The following is a 24,127-nucleotide window of genomic DNA, read 5'->3' on the forward strand; positions in this document are numbered from 1 at the left end:
TCAAAAAGACCCGAGTGTTCAGCATATCAGTACAAGATAATATCTATAACAAATCAAGTCAAGTACAAAAGGAACTCATGGGTCTCGATCTTTCTTAATTTATGAAATCAAAAAGGGGGGGAGGAGTTCGAAGGAAGGGGGAGGAATAGGAATGATTTTTAACTCTCATACAGGGCTCAGATGTGAGTCTAATCCGCTATATACATCACTGGGCTCAGTCAGAAGTCAGAATGTTGGGTCTCCACTCTGTGTTGTAGGTATCTGTCCAGTCTGCCCACACAAGTTCAAAAAGGTCTGTTTTGTCAAGTTTATAAAATATATCCTTTTCCATGGTATATACAGTATATATGGCATGGTGTTACATATTCCCGCCCAGCTAGGGGGAGACTCCTTTTTCCATGCACAGGCTATAGCATTTTTAACAGTTGTGAAATGATAAATACATATGAAGGAGTGGTGCTTCGGTAATGTATGTACACCTATATGTAGCAGGGCCATGGACAGTGATCTAGAAAGGGGTATTCCCAACCTGGCCAAAGCAAGAAAACGTGCTCCATAGGGGCTGGATCTTAGGGCACTCCCACCAGATGTGAATCGTGCTGCCCTTCTGACCACAACCCCTCCAACATTCAGAAGGTGCACTTGGGAACATTTTGGCCAGCCTAGTAGGGACGTAGTACCAATGGGATAGAAGTTTTGTAAAAGGTTTTGTATAGTGTAGTACAGTGGATAGCCTTCTGTGTAAGTTCTAGGGTACGTTCCCAAGTGTGGGGAGAAACTGGGGTGCCCAGAAGGGACTCCCAGCGCTGCTCCTAAACATTTTTTTTTGGTCACACTACAGATGACATACAAGACCTCTCTCTTGTATGTCATCTGTAGTGTGACCAAAAAAAAATGTATTGTTACTCAACCATACAGTGCCAATTTCTTGTTTTGTGAAAACTGTGATCTTATTGCATTGTCTGATTTATATTTAGAAAATGCAAAAGAGACAACTAACAAACCAGTGAAGTATTCTTCTTTTAAAAAAACATGCCAATTTTATCCAATACACAGTAGAGGGCCAATCACTAAGACCTTTTACAAACAAGTTGAACAACATGTAATAGCATTGTCACAGCCATCCAAACAAACCCCTATTAATCTAACTAAACAGGAGAGGGATGCATTAAATAATTTGAGTGAGAATCCCCAGCTGGTAATACGTGCAGCACATAAAGGGGGTTCCATAGTGGTTCTTAATAGGACTGATTTTATCAATAAAGCCATTCGCCAACTGCCAGATGAGACCAATTACTTTACACTTTTTGGTGACCCCACATTAAGATTAACATTGGAGTTTAAACAACTTTTGGATGATGTGAAAAATTCTGGTTTTCTGGATCAACCTACTTTTGAATTCCTTTTGGTGAAATATCCAGTTTTACATTTACCAAAAGTTCACAAATTGTTAACATATGTAAAAGGAAGACCAATTATAAGTTGAATATGTTTGTTATTTGAAAATTTATCGGAGTAGGTTTATACTATATTACCACCCATTGTGTTAGGTTTGAATAGCTATTTACAAGATTCTAAAAATGTTTTGACTGTCTTGTCAAAAATCAGGAGGGATATAAATGGCTCATGGTAGATGTTACATCTCTCTACTCTTCAATCCCGCATTATAAAAGTATATTGGCATTGGATTTATTTTTTTAAACCTATACTGACTATCTACAATGTTTCAATCATATTTAGTTAGAGTAATAGAATTTTTGCTCAAACACAATTATTGTACTTTTGAAAGCGTTTCTATCTCCAGAGGTACGGGATGGCTATGGGTGCACAGTTTGCACCCTTGTATGCCAATCTTCTTAGGTTGGTGGGAGCTGTCCCACTTCAATGGAGAGGAAAACCCATTTTGACAATGTATAGCTCTTTATAATCAATATATAGAGGATTTGTTGTTTATTTGGATGGGTCACGAAAAGGAGGCATTATCTTTTGCTAACTGGTTAAATAATAATGTTCTTGGTATCTCTTTTATGTATGAATATAATAAGAACACTTTAAACTTTTTGGATCTCAATCTTAAGAATACATCAAGATGGTAAAATTGTAACCATGTATGTGTATAGAAAACCAATTTCAGGCAATTTACATGCAAAAAGTTGCCTCCTACGAGTGTGCCTTATTCAGAAGCAAAAGGACAATTTGTGAGGTTAAAAAGAAACTATTTGTCTTAAGTGGATTATGACACCCAGGTTGATTTACTAGAACAGATGTTAAGACAGACGATTCCCTCAGCAAGTTATAAAGAGCTAGATATAAAAGAAAAAGATCAATAGAAACTAGTTGATATGGACCAATATTAATGTTGCTTGTTTGAAACAAAGTAACAAGCTAACCTTTGTAACCAAGTACAGTAATCAGTTTTCTCCATTTGTAACATTTTCCGTTATTGAAAGTAGATGATAAATTTAAAAATTCTGTATTTCAAGATTGCAGATTCACATATAGGAAAAGCAGGTCCTTAGGTAAGGACAACACTTCTGAAATCAGCACAAAAAACACAATCATCTTGGCTAACATTTAAAGGCATGTCTAGATGTGGAGTAGATAGATGTAAAGCATGTGATTATCTGATGGTTGGAGATGTATATATCACACCAGAGAGACATTTTCTGGATTTTATTACCTTATCTCTTGTATACCCCACTGGGAGTGTAATTTCTTCTGTTGGCTGTGTATACACAGCTTTTCTATAGCTTGGACTTAAGGCCAGAAACTTTCAGAATAGGTGGGGATACCACAGGCTAAAACAACTATTTTTCAAATGCTGATATAAGGGTAAAGGAAAAACTTGTAAACAATGTAATACACTCCAGCAGGTAAGATCATTGGGAACAAATTAAAAGGGAGAACATTTTTGAGTAAACTGTCCCTTTTATACAACACCTTTCATATATGAATTACATTGAATATACCTTTCCCATAGATGTTAACAAGCGAAAATCTATAGATTTTCTGTGCCTCAGAATTTGAAGGATGCCATCTAGGTACACCTGGTCTTTACTGAAGCAACCTGAGGGAAGCAAAGAGACCACATTTCAGAAGATAGCAGTACTGTTAAGGTCCCAATATAGTACTTTTCCACAACCCTTATATTTTCACATTCAACTTTCTAGATACAAGTAAAGAAATAACAGCAATACAGATTATACTTCCAACACATGCTCAAGGATTTCTATGATTTGACAAAATAAAGAAAATTACATTCTCTACTAACAAGAAAACAGTGATGGTTAAATAAAGTTAAAGTGACACAGCCAGACTAGAACATGAATGTTGTAAAACAGATAAATATTCTAAAATGTGAACATAGATTGTAATGGCTGATAAGTACCAGAAGGCCCATCTAGTCTGTTTGTGAATTTATATTTATAATAGTATTTCTAATGCTTTCTTTAAATGTAATATTTGAATTATGCAATATTCTATATAGAAACATTTGAAATGATATATTTGTATCTATTATTTATCAATTTACTAGATTCCCTACCACATGAACTATTGAACTTCTGAATAGTATTTGTTAAATAAATAGAATGTTAAATTCAAAATTTCGAATCTGGACATTCAATCTAATTATAAACATTTGAATTCGAAAGTGACATTCGAAAACTGTAAATAGCATTCGATTATAGAATTTTTAAGAATATTCATTCTTATCAACATTCGGATTTATAATTCGAATTTCGGTAATAACATTCGTTCTAACATTCGAATTCGGAAATTTACACATTCGCCCATCCCTACTTGTGTTTCTATGTGATGTATAGATTTAAAGGGACATAAACATTTAGAGCAAGATTACAAGTTGTGTGGCAAATCAGTTGAGAAAACACAGCGCGCGTTATGGCTTTTTCGCATTTGGGGTTGCACAGGTATTACAAGTTGCAAAATAACTTATTTTGTCCGCGCGTTAAGCCGCATAATGCAAACCGTGAAATCCCGTGCACGTTCACAAATTCCCCATAGAAGTCAATGGAGAAGAAAATAGAAAGAAAAAACCCGACAAAAACCCTAATATGTTGCGCAAAGCCCATGACGTATTCTCCTTGAAAAGTGTACATGAAAATGCAAATATTTCATATTGCGAAAATGTTTTCACACGGAATATGCTCTATTTATTTCTTAATAAATATTCTCTATATATGTGATGATATTTGGACTGATATATCTATAGCGAGATATGTATATGAATATATACTCTATGTGTAGGAAGATATCTTGAGATCTATATGCGAATATCTTTTTGAAAACACATCTGAGATATTGTTTAATGTGCATAAGATTGTAATGTAAAATATTTTCATTATCTCTATAATTAAAAATATCTCTATACGTATAAATCCATGTTTCTCAATATATGTGTATGTATGTTAATGTAAAAATCCCTGCGTCTGCTTTTTTTTCCTAACACCCGAGATTTCATATCTTTGAGCCCTTATAGCTTTTGTGTGCAATATTTTTCTTTAAAAATACATTACAAAGTACACTTACACTCATATTAACACTGTCTAATAAAAATTATTTAAAGTGTTTCATGAAACTTTTTTGTTGCGGAAAAACATTAACTACAGCTCTTCAAGTGCGGAAAGGATTGTTGTGTAAAAGGCGAATGCGCGCACGCAATCACGATTTTTCAAAACTTGTAATACCTGCACAATGGAAATTGATCGCGAAAAAGCCTGCGGAAAACTCATAACGCGCTACTTGTAATTACAAGACTTTTCTGCTGCCTTGCAGTAAATTACCATGTCAGCCATAGATAAACATAGCAGAGTGTGAATATTTTCAGAACAGATTAACACCTAATTTATTGCAAATTTTTTTAAAATTAATGGCTGAACTACACCCATCACGTGCCTTATTTGGAGAAGACAATCTGGATTTGTTTCTGGAGTTAGACAAAGCTTGCAACTATAATTTTCATAATAAAACCTGAATTATTGTACAGTTTCCTATCTTATAAGATACTAGGTATAGTGTGAATCTCATAGATGAACAATATATTTTCTCAGAGAGAGAATATATATTAAAGTTCCCCAGTAGATGGTACTCTATCACAAAAAACACTAAAAAAAAACAGTGAAACCTCAACACTGTTTGTGGATTTAGTATTTTGAGCAGAGTGTGTACATAGATAGCACTCAACAACTTGTTCTCATCAACCATAGGATATAAGTTTAATAAGTGATGAAAACATAAGTGACAAGACGAATGTTAAAATATAACTTCTATTAAAGTGAGTTAAAAATAATTGCCCATTTAAAAACAAAATAGATTTGCAGTAATCACTATTTTGTGTTTTTAAATGGGCAATTATTTTTAACTCACTTTAATAGAAGTTATATTTTAACATTCGTCTTGTCACTTATGTTTTCATCACTTATTAAACTTATATCCTATGGTTGATGAGAACAAGTTGTTGAGTGCTATCTATATACACACTCTGCTAGTGTGAGATTCATACTATACCTAGTATCATATTTTCTTTTGTGTACAGCACCCTTTCCTATGTGAACGCTAGCATTATAATTCCAACTGAGCTACTTATATATGAATAAAAGCTTAATGAAAAAAGGAAACAACTTGAAGGTAGTGCCATTATTATTCTCTTCTCCTATCTTATAAGCCCTGCTAAGGCCAGTTAGGGACAGATATGTGGCAGGGTTATTCTTGTAAAACATGAACTAACATTTGCGTGGGCACGATGTTGCAATCTGAGTATTACTGCCCCCTGGGGGAGGTGGGATAACAGAAGGGGCACAAATAAGTACAATTGGTGGAAAGAGGGCACTGGTATTATCTTAGGGGGCTCTAGTAGGCAAGCTGAGGAAGACGATGCTTGTGGGCTCCTCAAAGAAAGATTATTATAATTTGTTTTATCCCAGATTGGTAAAGCAAAAACAATGTTATTACTTGTTACTTAAAGTTTTACTACTGATTTCATGGCTTTTGGTTTTATGATAGTTCAGGTTTATCAGTAACTTACACTCTCTCTGACTATGATTGCAGCTACTTGTATATAATACCTGCATTCTTTGTTTTACCAGTGCTGTAATAATTGTATTGATAACATTAAAGGACAAATAAATACAAAATAATTAAATAACTGACAAATGAACAATAAAACAACAATGCAATAACACTTACTTTAAATTTGATCATCCAATTTTCCCTCCCCCTGTATCATGTGACAGCCATCAGCCAATCACAAAATGCATATACGTATAAACTGTGCACTTTCGCACATGCTCAGTAGCAGCTGGAGCCTCAGAAACTGTGCATATAAAAATATTGTGCATGTTTTAATAATGGAAGTATATTGGAAAGTTTTATTTAAACCACATGCTTTATCTGAATCATGAAACTTTAATTTTGACTTCAGTGGTTCTTTATTGGCACAGTCCAGAAACACTGTGTAGCAAGAAACACAACTAATGCCTGTTTTACTTGTCTGAGTAGCTTTATAAGGTTGACTTATGTCAATTATTTTTCAGTCTTCTGTTTCCAAAATGAACCTGTGTGGTGCACACAACATAACACTTTTCATATACATTGTTTATTGGTGCCGTTGTACAACTATTCTCCAAGCAAAGAAAAAGATGTCTGAACATGAATGCTGAATAACAGAAATTGTGAAACTTGTACCTCCTTATCACTTGAAAATATACAAAACAAAACACATGTAAAATATATTCAGATAAAGTATTTCACTCATATTTATACATATTAATTGTAAAATCAAGGTTTATTATAGAAAAAATGTTTTAATAGTGTTTAATAGTGATTAAAAGGATATGGTGCTTGACAAGGTGTTGGGGAAGGGCTGTTTATTTGCACCTTCATGTTATATATATATATATATATATAGGAAGCCGGATTCGTCAATGGTGACGTATGAAGAGACTTGCGACGGGCGGGGGAAGCACTGGAGCGGCTTTCAGAATAAAAGGTAAGTATTTTTACAAAAACTGTGAAATGTTAACTTTGATGAATGAAAGTTCCCCTGTTTTTAATAGTATTTTTAAAAACAGGGCACTGATTCAACAAAGTTTACCTTCACTTTAACAAAATACAAAAATGCTAAATCTCTTAATACCAAAAATACTAAATCAAATCAGATACAGTGCAGTTGTGAATCTTGACATTTTACTGAATAAGTCCTGAAATTATATTCATAGAAAAGTATGTGCAGCGGGGACATTTAATATCCAGTAGCAACATTTTACTCAAGACCTATGTGCTACAGACTCCTGAGACAATTATAACATATGACGACATGAGGCATAAAGCTGGGACTGTCCCAGAACAATTGGGACAGTTTGCAAGCTTTCACTTGTGTGCTAAAGAGAGGCCAGGATTTCAGGATAACTTTTCACACACAAGTTTAATTTTGCCAACTCTCCCAATTTTCACTGGACAGTCCTAGTTACTTGATTGCTTTGTTGTAAAGTTTCCCCTTAAATGGATAGTAAACCCCAAAATGTTCTTTCATGATTCAGATAGAACATACAATTGTAAACAACTTTCCAATTTAATTCTATTATCAAATTTTCTTCCTTCTCTTGTTATCCATTGCTGAAGGGACAGCATTGCACTACTGACAGGAAGCTGAAAATATCTATTTAGCCAATCACAAGAGACAAATGTGGGCAGGCACCAATTAGCAGCAGCTCCCAATAGTGTATGATATGTGCATATTCATTTTTTAACAAAGGATACTAAGAGAACAAAGCACATTTAAAAATAGAAGTGAATTTAAAAGTGTTTTAAAATGTCATGCTCTATCTGAATCATGCAAGTTTAATTTTGACTTTCCTATCCGTTTAAGTTTTTTTTCCCCAAATGTTGGCAGTTATGCTACTGGTAAAATCAAAATGACTGATCAAACAGGGATGACTCTCACAAGGTCTCTAACCAGGTTGGAGTACATGAAAAAGACTGATGAACCCGGGGCATATTTTGGCCTAAGCCAAGCAGACCTGTGCCTAGTGCAGCAGGATTTTGTGGAACATCAAATTTTGAAGGATAGTTCTTCTATGGTATGATGTCTTCACTCTTCTATTCTATCTAAATTGTCTATTGTCTAGTTTGGGTGCATGACCCCTCCATATGTTCCTGACTCCAGGTTGTAAGAAGTATATGACGCAAATATGAGCTAAAAAACTTTGGGAGTTGAAGTTTTGGAGGAGCAGCAGAATTCCCAGTAATTACAGTATTTTATTGGGTAAAACCTATGGTAATGCATCCATACATAAACTTATAAATCACTGAAGACACAACTTCAAATCAGGAGCCAAGATGCAAGGACTTCTATTTTGAAATAGGTTATAAAGCTATTTGTTTCATGACTTATCTATACTGTGATCCTGGAGTCCAAATGAATATAAATTGCCAAGGAACATTGCCTGGCCTATCAAACTCCTCATTGCAATAGTCTTTGCTCTGTAAAAATGAAGAATGGCTTTGTAACTGGCATCTAATTAGTCATTGGGTGTATTAAATAAACATTTTGTTTCACAGTTTTACAATGTACACCAGATAATTTGCTACCACTTTGAGAAAAAATATATTTTTACATAAAAGTAACATGTCTTTATAACATCGTTATGTTATAAATGTAGACCTGATTAATCAGTTTTGATGTCCAAATGGGCTACAATTACTCTACAATTCTTTTTTCGGTACATACCTGGCTGTGACGTGTCAGTCCAGCCTCTCTTGGCTCGTACACAGTAATCCCATCTGGTATTAGGGTCTTTGACAAAACGTCCAATATCTTTGAAGAGCTCACTAAAAGACATGCGGCTGGCTTGGTAGACTGTGTAATAGAGGAGAGCAGCTCTCCACAGAAGGGGATCTTTTCGAAACAAAACACTATGGATGCTCGCAAAACCTTCTTCTGTTGGGTTCATAGGTTTCAACCCATATTTTTTACGCCCAATACTGTCGCACCATGGCTGACGATTGTTGTTCATTCCTCTAAAGTAATGTGTCCCTGCAAAGAAATAATAATAGCTATTAATAATAGCCAATCAATACAGCTAGTAGCAATTACAACTAACATTAGCTTATAGTGGGGGCATCTCTGGGTACAGTATTTTTGGGTTTTAAACTATATGTCTATCTTCTCCTGAGTTTTCCAATAGCTGTCATTTATATTGGAAGCCAAAAAAGCCTGTAACAACTTCATGCAACCTACTCTGTGCTGGTAATCCTGTAGCGTATTCATCTCCCTTCCTCTGTACACTTTTGGACAGACCTACTGTTAAAATACATCTCCAAAGGACTCCATCCCTATACAAGGTTAGTTCACAGTACTGTTAGAAATATAACAAGAGTAATAGCAAACATTTTAATAGAATTTAACAGAGATTATTCTGTTGCTGCTACGTTTAAAAGTAGAATATGATCTAGCACAAGTGTCTATATTACAGAAAAAGACGTATGGTCAAAGTACGTGTAGTCATGGCATGTTGTTGGTCTACACTTTCTGTAGACTATTTTCCTTAATGAATACTGCAGCAACACCCTTAAACCTGATCCAAAAGGCTTGAAGAATGTCCCATCCATGAAAAAATTATATTGGATACTGCAATAGTTCGTCCAGTGAGTACATACTATGGGCTTCATTTATCATCCCATCGCGGACAGGGCATTTCATATTTGCCACTGTCTGTCTGGTTTCTCCTCTGGCAGGCAGCAATCTGCTGCCCACATTTACCATTGCACACAAGCACTTCTGTGCGCTCACAGACAACCCCGCCCCCTGCCTGCGCACAGCCAATCACTGCAACAATGTAACATGAAACACAGCACTCACTGCACAGCCAGGAACAGGTTCACCAAACCAACATCAATATGAAGAAACAGAGATGTTCCAGCTGGTGCAAAAAAAATACTTTTTATTGTGCAAACAGGGATACGATAAAGCAACGTTTCAGGCCCACAATTGGCCCTTTCTCAAGCTTGACCATAGATCAGTGAACAAACATTTAAATAGCCATAATGGCGCCAAATATTGTGATTAAAAGTGATACACTGCTGCCCTCTAGTGAAGAGCAATAATATAACATACAAATGTGTATTAAAGTGCATTTTGATGGCTAACAGTATCGCCATCTAGTGAATAATCATCATATTGTCTAACAAATATATCTTTTTTATCATATGTGAAAAATTTATATATTAAAACATTAAAAAATAATAACTGTGAATCAATTTATCAATATATGAATGACAAAAAATAATATTAATAAGGATTAAAAATGTATTGAAAATTCAATTAATCATTATTATGATAACCACAATATATCAAATTAAAAACATATATATGCCAAGTGTATCAAACCTCAGATAGACAAATTATTTCTATTTTAATTTTATTTTATCAATTCATTTGATTTTATAATAGCTTAGTTCACTGTCTATCACATCAATCAATTGAATCAGTAGACTGACACACTTGCATATTGGTCAATATTGGATATTCAACATTATGTGCTCACACTCACAACCTCTCAGAGACACTAGGTCTCATATCAATGCGTGTATCTGAGCACACATACGTACATATATAATTTGAGCAGTACAATACCTGTAAAAAGAGACTTTTAATATTATTCACATTTTATTGAATTACCAAAAGGCAGTCCAATTGCATTCCCTATTCAAGCCTCTCGGCCACAAAGTGCATAATTCATTTATCCAAAATGTTTCTCTCCTAGTCAGTATATTTTCCTTATCTCCCCCTCTTCTAGGTGTATTAACCCTTTCAATGATTTGAAAACGCAGTTGACTTATCCTGTGGCCTGCCTCTAAAAAGTGACCAGCCACTGGGGCATCCTTCTTCCCACAACGAATATTGGACTTGTGCTCCGAGATTCTTTCTCGTGCCTCCCTGGTCGATTGACCAATGTACATCAAGGAGCACGGACATTTAATTGCGTAAATAATATACTCAGACCTACAAGTCAAATATTCACTGATAGAATACTTCTTACCCGTGTAAGGGTGACAAAAAGTGTCACCCTTAATCATAGAATTGCAATTGAAGCAAGATAGACATGGGTAACATCCCTTTCGTTTTTGGCCAGTTATTATTATTATTAGTATTATTAGTATTATTATTAGTATATTATTTACGCAATTAAATGTCCGTGCTCCTTGATGTACATTGGTCAATCGACCAGGGAGGCACGAGAAAGAATCTCGGAGCACAAGTCCAATATTCGTTGTGGGAAGAAGGATGCCCCAGTGGCTGGTCACTTTTTAGAGGCAGGCCACAGGATAAGTCAACTGCGTTTTCAAATCATTGAAAGGGTTAATACACCTAGAAGAGGGGGAGATAAGGAAAATATACTGACTAGGAGAGAAACATTTTGGATAAATGAATTATGCACTTTGTGGCCGAGAGGCTTGAATAGGGAATGCAATTGGACTGCCTTTTGGTAATTCAATAAAATGTGAATGATATTAAAAGTCTCTTTTTACAGGTATTGTACTTAACAAATTATATATGTACGTATGTGTGCTCAGATACACGCATTGATATGAGACCTAGTGTCTCTGAGAGGTTGTGAGTGTGAGCACATAATGTTGAATATCCAATATTGACCAATATGCAAGTGTGTCAGTCTACTGATTAAATTGATTGATGTGATAGACAGTGAACTAAGCTATTATAAAATCAAATGAATTGATAAAATAAAATTAAAATAGAAATAATTTGCCTATCTGAGGTTTGATACACTTGGCATATATATGTTTTTAATTTGATATATTGTGGTTATCATAATAATGATTAATTGAATTTTCAATACATTTTTAATCCTTATTAATATTATTTTTTGTCATTCATATATTGATAAATTGATTCACAGTTATTATTTTTTAATGTTTTAATATATAAATTTTTCACATATGATAAAAAAGATATATTTGTTAGACAATATGATGATTATTCACTAGATGGCGATATTGTTAGCCATCAAAATGCACTTTAATACACATTTGTATGTTATATTATTGCTCTTCACTAGAGGGCAGCAGTGTATCACTTTTAATCACAATATTTGGCGCCATTATGGCTATTTAAATGTTTGTTCACTGATCTATGGTCAAGCTTGAGAAAGGGCCAATTGTGGGCCTGAAACGTTGCTTTATCGTATCCCTGTTTGCACAATAAAAAGTCTTTTTTTTTGCACCAGCTGGAACATTTCTGTTTCTTCACAGCCAATCACTAGCAGGCAGGAGCAGTCAATTTCTCTGGACGGACGAGAGAGGGGAGATTGAAATTCTCCACCTAGGAGGTGGAGAACAGGGCAGGGAAGCGGCGGTCAGATGACTGCTGCTTGATAAATCCTGACTGCACGTTCGCTTGTGCAAACCTGCAGTCAAAGGGGAGAGAAGGGCTTGATAAATGAAGCCCATCAGGTATATAATACAACAACATATAAACAGTAGTTTAAACAGTAGTATAAAATGCCCCGTGCATGGAAGGAAGCTAAGTTTAATAATAGAAGTAACTGAGATTTTTTTTTTTTAAATTAAATATTCTATCAGAATCATGAAGGTTTTGTTTTTATTTCCATGTCTCTTTAATACAAAACTTTATGATGATCGAGGTGGAACCAATTCTGTTATTAAACAACATAGCTGGGGCATAACTAGACCTCACTGGTCTCCAGGGCAAATGGAGTGATGGGACCCCCTTACCAATAGCATCCTTCCTAGCTGTTTGCAAGTAACAGAGGCTGAGCAGGCAGCTGCATAGGAGCAAGAGGAGCTGCTTCTCCGTGACTGTGGATCCTTCACCCTTGGTTAGTTTGCACCATACTGCACAGCTTTCTTGTGCAAATAAGGGAGCAGGTTGACGGCCATCTTGGAAACATTGCCATTATACTTGTAAAGGCAAATCCATACACAGAGTGCCATGTTTTGCAGGAAGGGAAGGTGCACAGGGAGCCCAATTTGATGATAGTGGAACCCAGGGCCCCCAGTAGCAACACAAGTACTGATTGCAGGGCCAGATGGGCCCCCTAGATTTGTGTGGGCCCACTCTCAGTTGTGACCTCTGAGACCCCTGTAGTTACGGCCCTACTAAATATTAAAAATGAAAGCAAATTTGCTTCATTAGCAAATGTCTTGTGAAATTAAAGAAAAATGAAAAAGGTTATATACAGTACCTATCTCATGTCTGAGCATCCCTTCCAGCCACTGCTCCCGCGCTACTGATATATTGATCGTCAATGTTGGTCGACCATTTAAAACTGTCATGGACGCTCGAGAAAGCAAATCCTGTGTCAGGTGAACAACAATCTATACAGAAGACAAAAGGGACGTGTGTAACTTAGTGATTCAAACACATATATATAAGTATAGATTTATATAAGTTTGATACTTTTTGCTCTAACCTCTCCCAGACATCTTTCTTTCTCCATATATTTCCGCACTTGGTGCCATATTCGGCTCTTTGGAAGTAGCATTCCACCTGTAGCCTTCTCAAAGCTTTCATAGTTCCCATATTTTTCGAGTGCCTTCTGCATAATATTAATGGCCTGTATTAAAATAAAAAGCAGAAAAAAGTGAGATATTGAATTATTTGTGTTTGATTGATAAAAAGAGTAGAATAATTGCTATGTGCTTGATGTTATGGGAACAACACATGAAACAGAAATGAACAAAAAAATAAACAAATCCTTGAAGCTGAACCCATAATGACCAATTATAATAATAATCTAGTAAAAACATAATCATTTTTAATAATATTACTGGAATGGGCAAAATATCTAAAGTTCATTTCTATGTAGATAATATAGAATACATATAGAAATAAAAGTCCTATTAGGGCGAAACTTCTTAAATTAGATATGTATTAATATACATATCTCGCAATAATTAGATATATCAGTCCAAAAATCATCACACATATAAAGTTATTATTATTTAGAATTAAATAGAACATATTCCGTTGCGAAAACATTTTTGCAATATGAAATATTCTCATTTTCAGATACACTTTTCGAAGAGGATATGTCATGGACTTTGCGCAACATATTAGTTTTTTTTTCTATTTGTGTTCTCCTTTGACTTCTATGGGGAAAACGTGAACGCACACATTATTTCCCAGTTTGCATTATGCGGCTTAACGCGTGGGCAAAATGAGTTATTTCTCAACTTGCAATAGCTGCACAACCCCAAATTTGAAAAAGCCATAAGAGAGCAGAGTTTTCGCAACTGATTTGACGCGCAACTTGTAATCTTGTCCATAGGAAATTATGTAAGGTATCTTAAATCTATGTGGAGCTAAAACGATTTTCAAATCTTGATTCTTCCTAAAAACATTTTCAGCTGATCAAATATTTGAACATATTTCCCAATGTATATTTTAAAGCCTATAGGTAGTGTTGCCAGATGCCCTCTATAAAAATACTGGATGACCTGTAGGTGACTGGGCTTGGGTGATAGGTTTACCTTAAAGGGGCTCATCCATGTGTTCAGTTAGAAACCAGTAGTGCATTGCTGCTCCTTCAACAAATGATACCAAGAGAATGAAGCAAATTTGAATCTAAAAGTAAACTGGAAAGTTGTTTAAAATTGTATGTTCTGGTATTCTGTGTTCCGGGGGAGGTGCGGAAGCGCAGGTCACGTGAACGCTTCCTCTCTGACTCCCAGCAAGAGCAATTGGCAGAGGACACTCGTGCTTAGAACTCCAGACCTGGGGCGGCTTGCTGAAGCACTTAAAACATTGCTACTGGTGCTCCATCAGTGCTATCAGACCGCACTGAGCTGCATGTTGCAGCAATTTCAAAGGACTGTCCATTACTCTTCCCTATTTGCAGTCTAGTCTGGCAAAGGAGTTCCCAATAATATTCCTCAATGTGAGGGGGGTAAATTATCTGTCTATCAGCTCGGGAGCCTGCCCTATGTTTAAAAAAAGGCTCATGAATTATAGTTAACAGCCTTACACCTACCTCTGTATCGTCTGGAGTGCTGCTGCCTGCATTCTGGCCTTCCAGGGGCCTGCTTAGCACTAAGGGCAGAGTACGAGCAAAGTATCCTGGGGAACCCGGAGCCGTTCTGTAGCTGTTGCGGTCTGTTGCTCCTCCCCTCCCACGGGTGCTGCATGTGGGGAGGACTGCACTGACTCCCTGCGTATACAAGGATCTTTGCGGGAATGTCAGCTTCGGCTGAGTGGCTGATTGGTAGCGGAGGTACCATCGGGGCGCAGGTTTTGCTCTTCAGGTTTCCCCCCTTCCACCGGTGCTGCGTGAGGGGGGCTTCGCCTTGTTCAGTGGGGGCTCAGGTATGGCTGCCTTGGTCAAGCTGCAGGTGTGGATCGGCTGGGGTCGCCCTACTTGTTGTGAGCGGTGGCTTGTGAGCTCGAGCTGTGGCTTATCTTTAAAATTAACAAAGAAGTTGGTGTTGATATACAGTACCTGGCCTAGTCCTGGAGTTTCATGTACACTAAGCCACTTTTTCCTCATTGTCTCCTTGTCATCCTGGTACAGCAGGTATATCTCGCTCGCAGGGACTATGGACCGTAAAATGTAATCACGGGCAGCACGCAAGTAAAATTATAAGAATATTGACTTTTTTTTCTCTTCTTTTTTCCTTGGTGTTCTCCCAGTTGCATCTAATCTTCTCTAGTTAAATGGTTTAACTGATATGCTTTTTGAAGAACTTATATTTAAATTTTACTTTTATTTTTACTTTGTATTCTACCGTTAAGAAACAAAACTTATATGTATTAGTTATCAAACTGAATTACTTGTACTCTTCTAAGTGAGGGGTTGTTTTGTTCTGTCTTATAGGGGGGGGGACCTCTTTTTTTTTTTGAGATTGTAGACTTTTGACCTTGTGCATTAAGTTAAATACCTTGTAAAACTACATGAATTAATTAAGGTGAATTGCCCCCCAGTGCCGGACCTAAAAGTGGTCCTAATGTTAGCCCCCCTAGAGGTTTTTTCTCTCTCGTTTTTTTTTTTTTAGGGAGGGAGGCATTCTAATAAGGATCAGACACTAGATTTTCTAATTATCAGGGTGTTTTCTACACCCCCATATATTTATAAGTGGGTAGCGGTTCTAGGATGAGTGGCCTATAAGGATTATTTGTGGGAAGGTTGTGACATGCACGGTTTCTCCGATTATTAAATCCTTTTGGTTGCTTACACTTTTCTCATCCCCTATTTTTTTTTATTTTTTTTTTAACAGCGAGCGCTGAATTCCTCTGTTTACAACTCCTGAAGTAAAGGGATCAATTTAGGGCAGGGCCAGTAAGGGAATTGATAGGCTTTGCTTTGCCTTCTGTTTTTTTGCTAGACTCCTTACCCACTCTGTGGGACCTTTCCTTGGTAATTAATACTCTTGTTGATTCAAATTTATCGATTTGTCAGTCTCCATAACTGACTTAACAAATCTTGCACGTACTTCACTCTCCCCATTCTTTCCCCCCCCCCCCTTTTTTTCTCCTATAGAGGCACAATTTTACACGATTATACACACGGTGGTTCACTTCCCTTAAAGGGTCCTGACGGTGTTTTCCTTTATCTTCCCATTAATTCCTTCCCCATTGGGGTCTTCTTGGCATCACCTCCTGTTTTACCTTCACTCACTGCACGGGATTCACAATTTTTTGTCACTAGCACATGGATAAATTTCTCAACACCCAATTCAAAACCTCACCTTCAGTTATGGCAGTCAGACAAAGAGATAGGAAAAACAAGACTACCTTGGAGACCTCTGCAGAGGTTCATTCAGTTGCTACCAATCCAGTGTCTCTAGGTGAGCCGCCTGATATCCAATCACTGGTAACAAGTATCTCTGAAGCCCTTGCTCCTAAATTTGACATCCTCAGGAATGAAATCAAGCAAGATAGATCACTTCTAACGAATGAATTTAGACAATTTTCAAGTAGAATATCGGAGGCAGAGCAAAGAATATCGGATCTTGAGGACCTCACTGTAGGTCAAAACATTAAGTTGGAGGCCTCCCTCTATAATCTTTAAAAAATCCAAGATAAACTAGAAGACCTAGAAAATCGGTCCAGGAGGAACAATATCAGAGTGATTGGGGTACAAGAGGAGAAGCGGTTTGAGGACCTCAGTACATTTTTAACCATCACATTACCACAGCTCTTACAAATCCCGCAGTCTCAGCCTCAAATTGTGCTGGAGAGGGCACACAGGTTAGGGTGGCCCTCAACTGGTAAATAAACTACTAGATCTAGGCCAATTATTGCTAAAGTATTAAACTACTAAAATAAAGTTATGTTGTTACAATTTTTTCAAAAAAATCAACCCATCTACCTTGGAGGCACAAAAATTATGTTGTTCCAAGATTTTTCAGCTGAGACAGCTGCAAAGAGGAGAAGTTTAGCCCCACTATGTACGAAACTAATCAATCAGGGGCTCTGCACCACTATTATCTATCCTGCCAGGTTGAAGATCTGGGTTGATAATAAAACACATTTTTTTTATTCTGCGACTGAAGCAGAATACTTTTTGGCTGAGACAGGTTTATCAGCTTCCTAGAGGAGATAGGTTGGCAAACAAGAATTTTCGTTATGTTTTTTAATTTAAATAGGATAGTCCTTGAAAAGGTTGGGTTTAAGGGCCTAGGGGTTAAGCGGGCCAACTTTAGGAAGGCGTTGTTCTTTTAATATAATGTGGGCAAGAAGGGAGGGGGGGGGTCCGGTTCCCTTTTTCTTTTTTTTTTCTTCCCCCTTCCTTCCTTTTTTACTCTTTATACATAAATGTCAGATACGGTAAGCAGAATTAAGCTGGTCTCATGAAACATTGGAGGCATTACATCTCCCATTAAGCAAAAGGTAATTATATCTCAACTGAGGAAACTAAACACAAACATTGCTTTCTTACAAGAAACACATTTAAAAGCAGAGGAAGTTCTAAAACTTAAGTGTGCATGGGTTAAGGAAGTGGTTGCCTCTCCTAGCGTAGAAAGGATAGGAGGAGTTGCAATATTGCTAGGGAAAAAGATAAACTACAACATTTTACACATTAATGCGGACACAGAGGGGAGATTCCTAATGATTAAAATTAAACTGGCCAAAACTCTTTACACGCTTTGCAATGTCTATGCGCCAAATAGATTCAATTCTGTGTTTTGGGAAATGCTACAAGATAAAATATCCTCTTATGCTGAGGGTTTCTTGATATTAGGGGGGACTTTAATATGGCCCCACAATACCCATTAGATAGACGTAGACAGAACCCCAACTCTCCTAAGACCAAAAGAGACAATTTAGAATCCAAAATGTTTAATAGCATTTATCTGAATCTCAGAGTTAGAGATATATGGAGATCACAACATCCTGACAGCAGCAAATGTACTTGTCTCTTCATGGCACATAAGACTTTGTCTAGGATTGACCTATTTCTTCTAGATGAAAGACTTGTTAAACAGAGAGTAATATCAAGAATTTTGCCTATTTGTATCTCCGATCACACTCCTATATTTCTTGACCTTCAGTTCGGGGATTTACTTCCTAACACTAGACGATTCTATTTTCCTATTTATTTAGCATCAGACTTTAAATTTAAAAATTGGCTTAATCTTAAATATGAGGACTATGCTCACTTTAACCGGGAATACTTAAATCAGCCAGTGGTCTTCTGGGAAGCCGCCAAAGCGGTTCTCAGGGGGAAAATCCTAGCGTATAGTATTTACAGAACTAAGAAATATAAAGAGAGAGAAAAGGAAGTGTTGAAGTCAGTATCTAACGCATATAATGGTTACTTATTACATAGAACACCAGAAAGCTGGGCAAGATTTTGACCAAAATTGGTCTCAACAGCGGAATATGTTTTAAAAGTTTTTACAGAATATTATCGAGACCTTTATTCCTTCAAGAACTCGAATGTTCGCGAGCGTAAGGATTTTTGGGGTAAAATTTTGCATCCAGCTTTAACTTCTGAGTTATCTGATACCTTGAATTCCCCTATCTCTGAATCGGAAGTTACCAGAGCTATTCAGGATCTCCCCCTAAATAAAGCACTGGGCCCTGATGCCCTACCCAATGAATTTTACAAGATTTTGTCCTCAGGGATCATCCCACACTTAGCTTTCAATGACATGTACATTCAGGGCAACACGATTTCTTCCAATTTCGCTGCATCTTATACTTCCCTCATATTAAAGCAGGGGAAGGCTCCTGATCAAAAAGAGTCTTATAGACCGATAGCTTTACTCAATACAGACTACAAAATACTCACCTCTATTTTAGTGCAAAGATTACAATTGCTTCTTCCTAGTATTATTCACAAGGACCAAGCAGGATTCTTATCTAAGCAGAATTCTTCAGCAAAAATAAAAGAAGTTTTTGTCACTATACGTTAGAGAAACAGGGTGGTGGGGGGGGGGGGAGGGCATCCCTGACTTAGCAATTATTGCGATATATACCGAAAAAGCATTCAATTCTGTTCATTTTTTTTTAATTTAATTTATTTATTTTTTTTAATAATTTTTGATTGAAGTTGCAAAAAAAAAACCCAATATAACAAAACAAAATTGTCCATAGATAAGAATAGCATGAGGCTAGGGAGTCCATTGTAACCAGATAAACAGTAAAACATAAATAGTAGCTTACTTTCTGATACATCAATACTGTGTTCTGTCATAATAAGATATACATGCAATTGATAGAGGAGCTATGTATCCAACGTATGGAGTTAGGTCTAACATATTGAGTGCTTGTGTGTAAACATAGTGATCTAGATTTATTTTACAAAGATATGACGAGTTCACAGATTCATCCTTACTTGTGGGATATTATCCTCCTGCTAACAGGAAGTGGCAAAGAGCACCACAGCAGAGCTGTTATATAACTGCTCCCTTAGCTCTTCCCCCCAGTCATTCTCTTTGCCTATGCTAGTAATAGGAAGGGTAAAGTGATAGTGGTGATAAAATGATAGTTTTAATTTCTTCAATGTTTTTTATTTTAAATGGTACCAGTGAGTACTATTTGACTCAGGGGGGATTTGGAAGAAGATTTCCCCCTGAAATTGATGATCTTAGCGGCAGTTACTAAGATCAATTATGGTTCCCACAGATCTGAAGGTAATATGGGAAAAATCTTTAGTGTGGAGAACAGTCTCATGCAGCAAGCAGCATTTGAGGTATGTTTTCAGCCTTTTTATTTCTGAGGAGAGTTAATATATCAGAACTGGCTGATTGGGTTCCTCATAGTGGGAACAGGGTAAGCAGTAGTCCTATATGCAAAAGGGTGTTACTGTACTCCTGGGTGTTTGTTTTCTAATACTTATGCACTCAAAGTCAGCATATAATTAAAACACTGGGACATATTACTAAGTCTTTATTATATTGTTAAACAAAAGGATAGCTTTTATTGTGTTTTTGGGGACCACATGGCAGTTTAAAACCGTTTCTCATGAGGTAGTTTAAATTTTAGTGCAACCTCCATTGTGGGCAGGGCCTAGTTTACACTGAAGGAGACAGCAGGGGTCTTATTTAGCAAAGTGTAATTTTTTTGCTTAAATGTTCCTCTAAAGTGTAAATGTCTACTCTTGCATTTGGGGTGCAATAATTTTTTGGCAACTCTGCATTTATATTCATAGTTTTTGAAAGTTTATAGGATACTTAAGTGTGTTTGGAAAAAAAAATGTGCGCTTTTATTTCTTAAAGGCGCAGTACCCGTTTTTTACCAAAAATTTTTTTTCCAATAAATAAAGTGTTTACCAACTGTTGTGGTTATTACTACTTTGTTTAACATGTCTGACATTGAGGAAACTCATTGCTCTATGTGTTTAGAAGCCATTGTGGAACCCCCTCTTACATTGTGTACCTCTTGTACTGATAGAGCCTTACACTGTAAAGAACATATTTTAGGAAATGAAAGTATGTCTAAGGATGATTCTCAGTCTGAAGAGAATCAGGATATGCCATCTAATTCTCCTCAAGTGTCCCAATTTTTAACACCCACACAAGTGACACCTAGTACATCTAGTGCGTCTAATTCTTTTAATCTGCAAGATATGGCTGCAGTTATGTCAACTACCCTCACTGAGGTATTATCTAAACTGCCAGGTTTGCAGGGTAAACGCAGTAGGCCAGGTATTAACGTAAATACTGAACCCTCTGATGCTTTAGTAGCCATTTCCGATGTACCCTCACAATGCTCTGAATTGTGGGTTAGGGAATTATTGTCTGAGGGAGAACTTTCAGATTCAGGGAATGTGTTACCTCAGACAGATACGGACTTAGCGTCCTTTAAATTTAAACTTGAGCACCTTTGCCTGTTGCTCAGGGAGGTCCTAGCGACTCTGGATGATTGTGAACCTATTACAATTCCTCCAGAAAAATTATGTAAAATGGATAAATATCTAGAAGTTCCGACTTACACTGATGTTTTTTCCGGTTCCCAAAATAATTTCGGAAATTATTAAAAAGGAATGGGATAGACCGGGTATACCGTTCTCTCCCCCTCCTAATTTTAAGAAAATGTTTCCCATATCAGACACCATCAAGGACTCCTGGCAAACGGTCCCTAAGGTGGAGGGAGCAATATCTACTCTAGCTAAGTGTACAACTATACCTATTGAGGACAGTTGTGCTTTCAAAGACCCTATGGATAAAAAAATAGAGCGTCTTCTAAAGAAATTATTTATTCACCAGGGTTTCTTGTTACAACCTGCTGCCTGCATTGTTCCAGTGACTACGGCGGCAGCTTTCTGGTTTGACACCCTTGAGGAGTCTCTGAAAGTAGAGACGCCCCTAGACGACATTTTGGACAGAATTAAAGCTCTTAAATTAGCTAAATTTTTATCACAGATGCTGCTTTCCAGATTACTAAATCAGCAGCAAAAAATGCAGACAAAAAGAGAGGCGTTCTTACACTGTGTAAAAGACCTCTATACCATGGGAGTAATTTGTCCTGTTCCAAAACTGGAACAGGGACAGGGGTTTTACTCAAACCTTTTCGTAGTCCCCAAAAAAGAGGGAACTTTCAGACCTATTTTAGATTTAAAATGTCTAAACAAATTTCTCAGAGCCCCATCGTTCAAGATGGAGACTATACAAACAATCTTACCAATGATCCAGGAGGGTCGATACATGACCATGCGTACCTTCACATTCCTATCTACAAGGATCATCATCAGTTTCTAAGGTTTACTTTTCTGGACAAGCATTATCAGTTCGTGGCCCTTCCCTTCGGGTTGGCCACAGCTCCCAGAATTTTCACAAAAGTGCTAGGGTCCCTTCTAGCGGTTCTCAGGCCACGGGGCATAGCAGTGGCGCCCTATCTAGACGATATCTTGATTCAGGCATCAAATCGCCATCTGACCAAATCTCACATGGATATTGTGCTGTCCTTCCTAAGGACTCATGGTTGGAAAGTGAATATAGAAAAGAGTTCACTTGTTCCACATACAAGAGTTCCATTCTTGGGAACTCTGATAGACTCGGTAGACATGAAAATCAAAGATTCTAAATACTTGCCGAGCTCTTCAGTCCATTCCTCGGCCATCAGTGGCTCAGTGTATGGAGGTCATTGGATTAATGGTAGCAGCAATGGACATCGTCCCGTTTGCTCGCTTTCATCTCAGACCACTGCAGCTGTGCATGCTCAGACAGTGGAATGGGGATTATGAGAATTTATCTCCTCAGATAAATCTGGTTCAAGAGACCAGAGACTCTCTTCTTTGGTGGTTGTCACAGGATCATCTGTTCCAGGGAATGTGCTTCCACAGGCCATCATGGGTTATAGTGACAACGGATGCCAGCCTCTTGGGCTGGGGTGCAGTCTGGAATTCCCTGAAGGCTCAGGGAACTTGGACTCCGACGGAGTCTCAATTACCAATCAATATTCTGGAACTGAGAGCAATATTCAATGTGCTTCAGGCGTGGCCTCAGTTGGCACTGACCAAATTCATAAGATTCCAGTCGGACAATATCAAGACTGTAGCATATATCAATCATCAGGGGGGAACAAGGAGTTCTCTTGCGATGATAGAGGTATCAAAGATAATCTGATGGGCAGAAAATCACTCTTGCCATCTATCAGCAATCTATATCCCAGGAGTAGAGAACTGGGAAGCAGATTTTCTAAGTCATCAGACTTTTCATCCGGGGGAGTGGGAACTCCATCCGGAGGTGTTTGCATCATTGACTCAACAATGGGGCACACCAGAATTAGATCTAATGGCATCTCGACAGAATGCCAAACTTCCACGTTACGGGTCCAGGTCAAGGGATCCTCAGGCTGTACTGATAGATGCTCTAGCAGTACCTTGGTCGTTCAACCTGGCTTATGTGTTTCCTCCTTTTCCTCTACTACCCTGTGTGATTGTGAGAATCAAACAGGAGAGAGCTTCAGTAATTCTAATAGCGCCTGTGTAGCCACGCAGGACTTGGTATGCGGATCTAGTGGACATGTCGTCTCTACCTCCGTGGAAACTACCGTTGAGGCAGGACCTTCTCATTCAAGGTCCGTTCCAACATCCAAATCTAACTTCTCTGCAGCTGACTGCCTGGAGATTGAACGCTTGATTTTATCAAAGCGGGGATTCTCTGAGTCGGTCATTGATACTCTGATTCAGGCTCGCAAGCCTGTCACTAGAAAGATTTACCATAAGATATGGCTTAAATATCTTTATTGGTGTGAATCCAAGGGCTACTCATGGAGTAAGATTTGGATTCCTAGGATTTTGTCCTTTCTCCAAGCAGGATTGGAAAAGGGGTTATCTGCTAGTTCTTTAAAAGGACAAATTTCTGCTTTGTCAGTTTTATTACACAAGCGTCTGGCGGATGTCCCAGACGTTCAGTCTTTTTGTCAGGCTTTAATCAGAATCAATCTTGGTAGATGAAATATAAAAAATGTTTGCGCTGCCTTGTAGGGTAAGCCTTTGCTCCTAGGATATTTTCCCCAAAAATATCTTACTTAAGTGTGCAGGAAAGGTTGGAGTTTAGGAGGATATTTTTTAAAATATATATATATATTTTTTTTTTTAAAATATATATATTTTTATATTTAAAATTTTTGATCAAATAAAAAATATATATATTTTAAACAATTGGGTTCAGTGTAATACCT

At 37.3% G+C, this 24,127-nt stretch overlaps 1 protein-coding gene across 1 annotated transcript in view; it reads right to left on the reverse strand.

Moving 5' to 3' along the window:
• LOC128659400 (putative tyrosine carboxypeptidase MATCAP2) overlaps positions 1 to 24,127 on the reverse strand; it is a 67,617-nt gene that overhangs the window by 11,273 nt on the left and 32,217 nt on the right. Inside the window, exons 3-6 of the mRNA XM_053713049.1 lie at positions 13,470 to 13,613; positions 13,242 to 13,374; positions 8,747 to 9,052; positions 2,970 to 3,067 (exon numbers count right to left, since the gene is read on the reverse strand). Of these exons, the coding sequence (XP_053569024.1) occupies positions 2,970 to 3,067; positions 8,747 to 9,052; positions 13,242 to 13,374; positions 13,470 to 13,613 (681 nt within the window). The remainder of the gene's footprint in view (positions 1 to 2,969; positions 3,068 to 8,746; positions 9,053 to 13,241; positions 13,375 to 13,469; positions 13,614 to 24,127) is intronic.

The sequence above is a fragment of the Bombina bombina genome, chromosome 5, assembly GCF_027579735.1.
Source record: "Bombina bombina isolate aBomBom1 chromosome 5, aBomBom1.pri, whole genome shotgun sequence".
In the NCBI taxonomy this organism is placed as follows: Eukaryota; Metazoa; Chordata; class Amphibia; order Anura; family Bombinatoridae; genus Bombina; species Bombina bombina.